Source organism: Clupea harengus, chromosome 2, assembly GCF_900700415.2.
Source record: "Clupea harengus chromosome 2, Ch_v2.0.2, whole genome shotgun sequence".
NCBI lineage: Eukaryota > Metazoa > Chordata > Actinopteri > Clupeiformes > Clupeidae > Clupea > Clupea harengus.
In genome coordinates, this window is record NC_045153.1 from 23465333 (window position 1) to 23476797 (window position 11465).

An 11465-nucleotide genomic window follows, 5' to 3' on the forward strand; every position below is an offset into this window, starting at 1 on the left:
GTATGTTTGTTGTCATGACTGTTGGCCAGCTAACCAACCACTAGAAGTCTAAATTTGAAGAAACTATGAACAGAAAACAATACTATTATTATTATATTATTACTATATATTATTATATATGTCTACCTAGCTACTATTGGTTAAAAAAAAAATCTTATAATTTTGATGTGCCCCTCTGGTTAAACACTGGCCCCTCCTTGGCCCCCCTAGTAAAAATTGTCTAGAACCGCCACTGTGTCTGTGTCAGAGGCATTCTCATTTAATTTAAATTGTCCCTGTCTTAAACTACCAATACATGACCTTCTTAATAGATTAGGCTACTCTTTAATATATTAGGCTTCTACTGACTGTGTTTCTCTTCGTTCTGAGTTGTATGTTAGAAATGTCGCAATAATTTACTTGTGCTCATCGCGGACCAATACGGGGCACGCGCACCTGTTCACAATTCACTGAATCGCAGTTCGCGGTTCAATCTCGCGCTCCCTTCTGTAAAGATGTAAGAGAAGTTCCAATGCATAACGGACCAATGTCAACTTAGCATGGAAAGTCGTTCTGAGGCTAAGGGAGCTGAAGAAATATATGTAAAGCTTTCCAAACGCATTCCACTAAACAAGAATGTTTACTATTTTATAAATGAATATGAATCCCCAACTGGAAATACATCTGATATGTTTGACTTGACCAGAGAAAACGGAGAGATCGTAGCTGATTTTTGAATCGGAAATTATCACAGGTAGGCCGAAGTGTCACTATTGTGACGCTGCTTGCCGTTGCTTTAGAACAGCCAGAGAGATGGATGAGTGCGCATAGCGACCTTCACGATGCAGAATGATGCGGCTGTGAGTTCAAGATCGCGCCATTACGCTGATTTAACCGCTCAAGATGGCAAAATCTCTCACATTCTGTCCTTCGTATCCGGTGCCCAAAGATATGCCTTCCCCGCGCTGTTCGCTTTCTCTGAGAAAGGTAACTCGATTTGATTGACGTGTGTCACTCAATTTGTTTTGCTCCCATATGGTCGTCCACTAGATGTAGTAGGCCATATATCTGCTACTTTAAATGCTATATTTGGTGTTTTAGTTTAATATTTATTTTTATGCTAACAGACATCGAGAGCATCTGGTCAAACGTGTCAAATTTCATCGAACGTCAGATGTTGTGCCAGAAGGTAACTTGACAATTATGTGAAGTAGTAAACATTTGGTGATAGAAATTTCGCTATTGTCTTCAATAATGAGAGCTAATGGAAACTAGTGTTACTTCTTTGGTGTTAATTATCTGCTTTTTAATTGCTGAGACATTTAAATGTTTTAAGACAAATCCATTGTTTTGATTGTGATCTCTGTGTTTTAGGGGGTTCACATTGCAGGGCTGGGGACCTTCACATTCTCTGTCCAGAAAATTGATATCGGCAGAAAGCACAAACTTATCAAGAGACCCATCTTTATCCTGGCGGAGAAGCTCAGACACTCTAGTGACCTGAAACAGATAAAAGCTTCACCAACAGGTCAGTGATGACTCATTCCTTAGTTACCTGCCCCCCCCCCCCCCCCCTCCTCCGAGTTTGTCCTCTCTCTAACTTTGGGCATTTTGGTTCTTCACATTACTGTATCCCCACCCTCTCTCTTGTGCTCTCCTATTTTCTTTCCCTGTTCTTCCACAAACCTTATCTTGTCCACATGTAGAGAAGTATTCATTGCTTTTGTTATAAGTTAAAATGTGTACCCTGAATATTTCCCTTTACAACCCAATGTTGACAATAGCTCTTCTGTGAGGGTTGTGAGCACACTATTCTTTTTCCCAAGTGGGTATGTGTTCCTTCCCAGTTAGCACCTGGAATTTGGAATAGATCTGATCCTTATGTGGACCAGCTCTGGGTGTGTACCTCAGCCTGTGCTTGTACTGCAGGTGAGGTGCCGGTGGTGCCGCTGAACTTCAGCACCCTGTCGGTGGACAGCCCGTTCGAGCGCGACGTGGTGGAGCGGATTGTGCGAGAGAGCCTCATGCTAATAGCGCGTGTGGTCGCCTCGCAGCCTGCCCTCCTCCTCAGCTTTCACAGCATCGGCCTGCTGTCTTTCCGCCAGGGCTGGGTCCGCATGAAGTTCTACAAAGATTTCCTCGTGGCACTGGACAGCACGTGGAGTCTGGTCTGGGACCAGTCTGGGAACAGTGTGAGTGTGTTTGTGTTTGTGTGTGTGTGTGTGTGTGTGTGTGTTTGTGTGTGAGAGAGAGAGAGAGAGAGAGAGAGAGAGAGAGAGAGAGAGAGATCCTAAAGACGATTACATTGATTCTAAACTCTCTCCGCATTAATTCTGAACACTCCCTTTCTTCGCTTTTCCACATTCACCAACATTATTTGTATCTAGTAATGACAAAGCAAAAGAAGGAGAGAATAAGAGAATGACTAAGAGTCAGTGAGTCACTGTGCATTCCCTACTGTGTTTTCCCAGAGGGAAGGGGTAAGCAGCTTTGTGGTGTCAGACAGAACCCGTAGTAAGTCCAGTCCAGGCAGTGAGCATGAGCTGATCACACTCCAACCCAGCCACTCCTCACTGGACGCGAGGGAGCAACATTCCTCCTTTAGTAACAAGGAAGAGAAAGAGGATAAAGAAGGGAAGAAAGGTGAAGTAGTCGTGTGTGTGTGTGTGTGGGGGGGGCTTTCTGCAAGGCCTCTTTCTGAAGAGGCACTATAAAGCACACGACTCAGGTGTCCTCATAGGTTAGCATGGATACAGTGATGAAAAATCAAGATGTTTCAGGGTATACCTACCATGCTTTGGCTGCATGTGTGTGTGTGTGTTATACGGGAGTGTGTGTGTTTATGTGGGATTTGGACTCTGGATTTTGTTTTTCTGAACATTTTGTGAACATTTTATGAATGAAGAGTTGTATTTTATGTTCCTTGTGGCTGGTGCAGCTGATAACACCACCTGCCAGCTGAATAGAAGAGAGACCTTAAAGCCGGCCACAGTGAATGGGCTATGTCTGACTGAAGACCTGGAGGTCCCACCTCATGTGCTGAATAGGTGATGAAACGGCATCATTTTGTAGCATATCCCAAAAAAGGTTGTTCTGGGGTGTTTTACACATTTCCAGTTTGGTGAGGGTAAAATATTTAACCTTAGTACAATAATATCTTTGAGTTAGAATGTAGCATTACATTTTATATGGACTAGTTTAAACATGTCGACGTGAAAGATTTCCTAGAAAACCCAGACAAACCCTGGACAATCATGCATTGTCGGCATCACACCTTCCTTTTTAGTCCCACCAGTCTTTCCCTCTATTCAGCGGTGCTCCAGGGTGGATGCATGCTGGGATTTCTTGCCCTAGGCCTGGGGTGTCTCAGTGGGCCCTAACTAGTTATTTCTGTGCCACACGTACTTCTCCCATGGGCTCATATTTACCGAACTCATCAGGAGGATGCAAAACTATGAAGTAGAGCACAGCTGTGTAAGACCTGAGGCTGCATGCAGTGACTCAGCACTGTTCGTTTTTTTCTTGTGCCCAACAATTTCACCAAAGACAGATTCAAAATGCAATTCTATTTTGAAATGGGAGAAGAAACTTAACAAAAAAATAAATACTTTTCCAGAGTTACTCGATGACTTCTCTAGGACAAGTTTTGAAAGTGATCTGTGAATGAGGGAACATTTTAATCAATACTCATTCTGCAAACTAATAGGCAACAATTTTTTCCACCCAGTTATAACTTATCATGTTCTGTTCTCATTACTTAGATTACAGGAGGATGGAGACAGTGAGGTTAAGGAGGTCAAGGAAGCCAATTCCTGTGAGGACAGTCATATGGGGCAGGTGAACAAGTCCCCTACTGCAGTGCACTGATGCACATGAATAATGTGTAGTCTGTCCATTTCTGGATTTTGTTTTAATCACTCAATTGTAGGCAGTATGTAACTGTGTGTGTGTGTGTGTACGTATGTACATATTGTATGTGCTGCACAGGAGCTATGCTACCTGTGTAAGGAGCGTGCTCAGAAGAACGTGTCAGCTGAGCACTTGTCTGAGGAGAGGAGGAGGGAAGAGAAAGAGGAAGAGAGGCTCGTCATGGTCAACCAGCTGCAGCTAGAACAGGAGCTCCTTCACAGGGATCAGGTCAGTTAGGTTACAGTCAGCCTATCAGGCTGAGAGAGAGCAGGTCAGTTTGGTTAGCTAACTCACCGCCAGCCTATCAGACTCAGGGAGAGCAGGTTAATGGTGCATGTTATCCCCATGGGCCTATGAAGGAATTGGTGTGTGCGTGTGTGAATGCTAATTCTAGTTTACCCAAACCTAATTGTGTGTGTCATAAATAGAAGATTGTTGTGTTGTCAAATGCACATTTCGCCTGATCTTTCAAAAGATCAATCAGGCTATCAGGGTTCTCTACTGAAAATGCCTTGTGCATTGTCATTGATTTTTTCATAAAGGTTCCCAACGGCCCAATGAGGTTGTAGTATTGTGCCGGCCTGACAGTTACTTGCCAGGCAAGTCATGCATCTTGTACACAAGGAAGAACATTAATTTGCGCACATCATGCATGTTTAGTCTCCCTCAATTCTAGTTCACCCGAACCTAATTCATGCAGGTTTGCGGTGTTGCATTGCCTCTGTTTTTCTTTCACCTTCACCAACACCTTCCAGTCTTCTTCCTGGGACTCTGTAACACCACGTTAGTCGGTTTCACCCAATGCAGCAGGTGTCAAGGGCTTGAAAATGATCAGATTTATATTTGGTCTAGGGCAGAGGAGAGGGATAAGGGGCCTGTGGTTGAGACCCGGGAGGAGAGCTGATGCATAGTGTTCCCTCGATAGAGTGCTTTAATAATCACCAAGGTAAAATGGCAATGTTAAAGAAACAATTCACATATGCATAGATAGCAATAATACAACCTTCCTTTGGCTGTATACAACCAAAATATAACCTTTATATTATAAACTATAGCTAAGTAGATAAGCATAACATGTAAATAGAAATATAAAAAATAGAATTTGAGACTCAAGATAGAACTCTAACTAGTGTTATTTTCACTCTTGCGTGTTGTTTTGGAGAGGAACCACCATACGAAGCAATTTGTTGTAACAAGATAAGTTTTACTGGTAGATACTGACACAATACAACTCGCCCAACAGACAATCAAGTACAGTCAAGCAAGCTGGAGAATGCATTCTGATCTGATACAGGGGATGCTCAAACTTTTAAGGCCTAATCCAGTGATGTCACTCTGGACCCCATCTATCGATCTTAAGATTGTGAAATACTGTCTCGTCCACTCTGCACATAGTAAAAACACATGATTCTTGTGGTATTTTCCATTTACAGAACTTCTGCTTTTCATCTGCTGACACATCTTTATCGTCTGAAAACGTTCCCTTATCTGCGCCACAGACTGACCACTTATGATTTCTCTTTTCGCTGCCCTTTGTCACAGCCCTTTGTCCCAGTTTTAACTTGCTCTCTCGTCTGGCTTTACATTTTCCACGTGAATTTAACTTGCTGTCTCTGACTGATTTTTTCATTTGATATACTTAATTTGATACATTTGATAATTCAAATTTATCTTACACTAGACTACACTGTGCAAATGAATGACCAGTGTACAAAGATAGATGAGGAGTCTCTTCTCATGACACAGAGGAGAGTCGTTGTAATTGGTGATGGCAGTTGGTAGTGTTGGAATCTCATGAGACAAAGTCAAAGTCAAAGTAGCTTTATTGTCAATTTCTTCACATGTCAAGACATACAAAGGAATCGATAGGACGTTTCCCACTCTCCCATGGTGAAACATATCAAGTGCACAGGCACAACAGATAAGACAAGACATAAATACTAAGTAAAACATACAGATTCACATACAGCAGCATAAGTTTCTGTAAAGTGAGGTTATGGTAGTGCAAAAAAGGCAATTTGGTAATGGCAGCAAAAATCATCCTGTAAGATGTTTTTGTTACATTAACAGTGCAAGTAGAACAGTAAAGTGGTTATGGTAAACGTAAGTGATAAAAGTGCAAGAGACAGTTTTGTTGCAGAGTCCTGAGTGATTTTAGGGGGGGGGGATTTCAGCTTCCTGTCAGACTGGAGGATATTGCTGGGGTGATTTCCTGATGTGTTCAGTGCAGCTACTGCCCCACACAGTGATGCAGCTGGACAGGATGCTTTCAATGGTGCCCCGGTAGAATGTGTTCAAGATGGGTATGGGAGCTTTCGCTCTCTTTTCGCTTTCTTCGCCAGTGATGCAGAGTTGGTGGCCCAGGAGAGGTCCTCACTGATGTGCACCCCCAGAAATTTGGTGCTGCTCACTCACTCCACAGCAGCACCATCGATGGTCAGTGGTGGGTGTTCAGTGTGGCTTTTCCTGAAGTCAACCACAATCTCCTTTGTTTTGCTTACATTCAGCAGGAGGTTGTTGAGTGGAGAGCAGAGCAGATTGCGTCCTCTGTGGAACGTTTGGCCCGGTATGCGAACTGAAAGGAGTCCAGGGTGGGGGGGGGGATGGACTTGATGTGAAACATGACTAGCCGTTCAAAGCACTTCATAATGATGGGGGTCAGTGTCACAGGGCGATAGTCATTGAAGCAGGATGGAGCCGGTTTCTTTGATGGAGGTCTTGAAATGTGATGGAACAGCAGCTTGACTCAGAGAAGTGTTGAAGATATCCGTGAAGATATTTCTTCTGTGGGCTTGTGTTTCTGTGGGCTTGAGTTATTTGTTGCTTCGAGCACGCTAAACTTGAACAAAAAGTTTTTGAAGTGTATTTCCGAGAATACAAGGCGAGTGGTGACACAACATTATAGAGTGCGGTCTCAGGTTTTTGGCAGGAAGGGGGTGAGGTGTGGGGACAGAGGGGCGATGGGGGGTTGTTCATAACAGGAAGGAGGCTATCTGATGGAAATGGGTTTAAATGGATACAGGAGCCTGAATCAGTCATTTGAATGCTAATGGTCTCAGCTATGTGCTCTTACTGAGAGTTCATGGACAGTAACATGGGTTACAGAGTAAGATGTTACAAAATAATGTTAATATTCAGTTCTATCAGTAGGATGGGTAATTGTGTAATTCGTTACAGTGATGCTATTTCAATTACTTGGGTTAGAGCAGGAAAGACCTACAGTGAAGGAAAAATGCTGTGAAGAACCCAGGAGAAACAGCATTTTATTTATCATAAATAAAACATGAAATCACTGTATTCTAAACTGCATACCCCTTCTTTACTTTGTCCCTCTGGCAGGCTTTTCAGGAGACGACTAGGAGGTGGAACGAGCGAGAAGCAGCATGTGACCCTGAGATGGCCGAGGGAAAGGAGAGAGAAACTCAACGGCATAGCAAGTGTTGTGTGAGTAGACTCCAGACCACCATACTCAAAGGCTGAGCACAGAGCAAGCCAGACTGTACTAGTTTCACCCCATATCTTTTTACCATGTGTCTGGGCCCCACTAGGAAACCATGCTTAATGTGTTTTGATTTGGTTTGGGATGCCTTCGTTAGAGTGGGGGTTAGTAGACTCAGAAGTGTCAGTACAAAGTGATGTCAGTTTCACATCCATGCAGTTTGCATGTCAAGGGGAAGAGGCCTCGTTTGGGAATTTCCTGTTATGCTTGTCCTGTAGTTACACTCACTCCAAGCGCTCAGCTCCACTGCTGAGCTAAACTGATAGGATCTCACACTGATAAGATTTGCTCAGGAAATGTCAGCAGATGTAGCTCATTCTCGTATCTTTTCTAGAGAATCTGCTTCTCTCTCATTTCCCCTGAGCAGTGTGCGAGAGAGGCTGTTAATGTGTACATGGTAGCCAAAATAAAGTGTACGTGTGCACAAAGGCTGGTCCTGCTATTGCTGGATGTGCGTACCAATCATTTTTGTTTCACTTCAGTGTTGAATGGGGAGATAATCATCTTATCTCAGTCTAGATCCAGAGCAAACACAGTAGAAGGTAAATTCATTGAATGGGCTGTGTGATGATGAGTGTGCGAGAACATGATGAAGATCTGTTATAAAACATTACACAAATTATATAAATCTCACGCCATGTTACTTCTGTTCAATTACTTGGGAAAGTATACCGAATGTGAAATCCATGAACTCTGAAATCCACGTCAGTGTTGTTCAAGGCTGTGCTTACACATAACCAATCTCAAACACTCCAGGGGTCCTACATCTTCAGGACGCGTCCTGTGACCCCTACCCAGCTGCCCAGACAGCGCCAGTACCAGCAGGACTTACTGGAGCAAGCTCAGGACCACCAGCGGCACCAGGCACTGGACTGGCAGACCGAGAACCTCATGGACAGAATGGGTCAGATGGAGCTGGCTGACGAGTGAGTGAGTGAGTGAGTGAGTGAGTGAGTGAGTGAGTGAGTGAGTGAGTGAGTGAGTGAGCGAGTGAGCGAGAGGGATAGAGAGAAAAAGACGGAGAAAAAGACAGAGAATTAGGCTACATTTTACCAAAGTCAACAAGTCAAAGAGTAAGACAGATCATTATGGTCTAAGAGAGAGAGCAAGAGGGAAATGTGCAGGCAAAGGTTGCGTTTGAAGTGTATGTGTGCGTGCGTGAGCACACGTGCATGTGTATCTGTGTGTGACTGAAAGCAGAGAGCTAGGCACAGACCTCTATTCATTCCAGCAATGACAAACGCACAGAAACTAAGGCTGGGCTTTCTGGGAGCCCCTGAAGAGAAAGGCACTGTAAAGCACATGACTCAGATCTCTAAATATTCTGAGCTAAACTGCGCTACAATACAAACAGTCTCTGTACAACAGAGGAGTGACGCACCACTGAATGCCAAGGGTTCACAGACACACACAGACTGAAATTCTGAGTCACACACACACACACACACACACACACACACACACACACACACACACACACACACACACACACACACACATTTGAATGAATTGTTCTGTTTGGCAGGATTGTAGAGGAGAGCCAGCAGCAGTTGCAGAAGAAGGCCAGTGCTGTCAGGAACTATAAGAGGGCTCTGGACAGACAGTGTGACGGAAGCTGCAGAGGGCTGCAGAGCACAACATGGGTATGTTAGGCGAACAGGAAACATTGGTTAGAGAAATCAGACTTTCGGTTACAATAAGTGAACTTCCAGCTTACACGCTGCAGAAGGTATCAAATGGGTCAAATGCATTCACCCTTAACTGTTTAAATTCCACAGAGCATTAATATGTTCAGCTGGTTGTATCTGGCTTTGGATTTAACTGTGAACTGCAGACACCATATGCCAAGCCCCTTTCCTAAACACATTTAACAGACTACAAAAACAGACACATGAATAATGTCCACTTTATTAATCTGTCAGACTACATTTTACAAGTGTATGACTGTGCATAATACTGAACTTCAAACTGCTTGTAACAGTAGGAAATAACGCCTGGTGTGATAGCCTGAGCAGTTGATAAGGAGTTGTGAGAAATGACTTGTAAAGGTCATAAGGTCACATGAAGGTCATTAGTACCCCCAGAAATGCTCAGATAGCTTCAAACTGTGGTGTGGATTGGGCTCTCAGGATCTCTTCAAGATGGAAGGTCCTGTCTGGATCTTATGTAATTCCATTTAAGTTTAAACATATGTATTAAGCAGATGCTTTATCAAACGTGACGCAAACGCAAAATAATGTATAAAATAATACTACAACATGTGTCGTTACAAGTCACAAGTGGAGGGAAGTCTGTCCCGGCAGTCATGCTCGGAGGGCCTGGCCTTTGGCCAGTATGATGACCTGCCCACTGCGGTGATGGAGCAGAGACAGAGGGCCCGTGAGCTGCACCAACATCAGATCAACACTGCCACCCTCAGGCGCAGGGACATGCAGTTCAGCCGCATCCTGGAGCAGAAGAGGGAGATCGACATGCTAAACAGGACGCGACAGGAGTGAGTTCAAGCGGAGGATAAGAGTTAGGGGGAGTAAGATGAGGGGGTGAGGGGTGGCTGACTGAATGCAGCCCTTTGTTTCTGGGGAAAAGGTGAAATAAGAATCACAAATGCTTATTGTAAAAGTAGAACATTCCTTACTTTATCTCTAAAATAATCAAGGTTGAATGTAACCTGCTTATACCACCTAAAGTAAATGAAAATCTGCTTCATATATCATAGATAGATAGAGGAATTTAACATTGGAGTAAGATGTTGGGTAGGAGGGGTGGCTGTGATGCACAGACAGAGGTCCAGTGGGGTAACATGTATGGCATGTGATGATGTTCCCCCCACAGGATGAGAGTGGATCATATGACCCGTCATAATAAACTGTGTGGGATGAGGGTGGCGCTGGAGGACCTCTGGGCTCACAGTGTCAAAGCCAAGCGACTGAGAGACCAGGATGAGAGGACATTCAGGAAGTATGTCTTCTTCTGCGCCAGAACTCGGGCCTGCAGGCTTCATATCAGATCACATGGCAAACTAAGAAAAACTGCTTGTTTTATTACACAGGCCTGTGAAAGAGGTTATTAGTTTATTGAAAGTGAGTTTGCTGCTCCAGATATGGCCATAGCTGCATCTGGTTTGCTGAATTTAGCAAACGAATGTAAGACAAGAAACAAAACAAGAACTGGCGAGGTTGAATGATCTATATGAATAATGTAGATTTCAGGGCACACATTTCACCCCTCACTTCTCTTCAGAGCAAAACCAAATGCTCAAAGTATTCTGACTCTGTGGTTCTCGTAGTATTCAGGCACAAGCCTAAAATGAAGAGTCTATAATACACACACTTATCTCAGACTGTGCATTGTAGTCCCTTGTCTAATGCCTGTGATGTATTTGTAGGGCAGGCAGTCATCTGTTGATAGACCAGTTTAAACAGCCCCACCACTATCACCAATGCAGACGACGGCGGAGTTTCTGTGGAGGGACAAACCTATGGAAGGAATCCCGCTACATTACCGGCTCCCGGCTGATGGTGTAGTTCGGGGCAGTTTTTTTTCAACTTCCTGAACTTCTTGAGTTTCATCATTTCAAATCTTATCTCTTCAGTAAAGACAGTGGGCTGTTGCAAAAGCATACATGTATTTATTTTATTTAGTGTATTCCCTTCAAAATGTTTACTGCCTTCAAAAAAACAAACAAACAAACAAAAAAAAAAACTCCCCAGAATACAATTCCTTTATAATGCATCGCTTATAAAGCAGGTTCATTAAAGCCAGCACAGAAACACAGAGCTTTATGTTTGGCTTCTAACTCAACAAGACACCAAGCATGTGCTCATGGAAAATGGAAGGAAACACGCGCACGCGCACGCGCACACGCACACGCACACGCACACGCACACACACACACCTATGTGGCTACACATAGACCAAGTTGTTTTCCATCCTCTGTAAAAAAATCGAATGGTCTAAAACTCACATAGAAAACAGGACAGGACTCAAAGAACGTCAAGAAATTAAATCTCTTGGCTAACCAATACTCCTTCCACCATAATGCAGTAGTCTCTCAGTTTACAAACATTCAGACAGTCAC

The 11465-nt window shown here is 43.7% G+C and overlaps 1 protein-coding gene across 2 annotated transcripts; it reads left to right on the top strand.

Moving 5' to 3' along the window:
- Positions 1-339: 339 nt before the first annotated feature.
- LOC105892669 (coiled-coil domain-containing protein 81-like) lies at positions 340-11183 on the top strand. Of its 2 annotated transcripts, XM_042710513.1 has the most exons (14): positions 340-966; positions 1107-1168; positions 1354-1507; positions 1909-2171; positions 2451-2622; positions 2918-3026; positions 3741-3816; positions 3967-4116; positions 7228-7332; positions 8144-8313; positions 8913-9030; positions 9661-9881; positions 10220-10345; positions 10773-11183. In XM_042710513.1, exons 1-14 carry the CDS (start codon positions 822-824, stop codon positions 10909-10911), a joined length of 2010 nt encoding a protein of 669 aa, XP_042566447.1. In that variant the 5' UTR covers positions 340-821; the 3' UTR covers positions 10912-11183. The 2 variants fall into 2 exon arrangements, with proteins under 2 accessions (XP_042566447.1, XP_031443245.1); XM_031587385.2 differs by lacking the exon at positions 3967-4116.
- Positions 11184-11465: the final 282 nt, after the last annotated feature.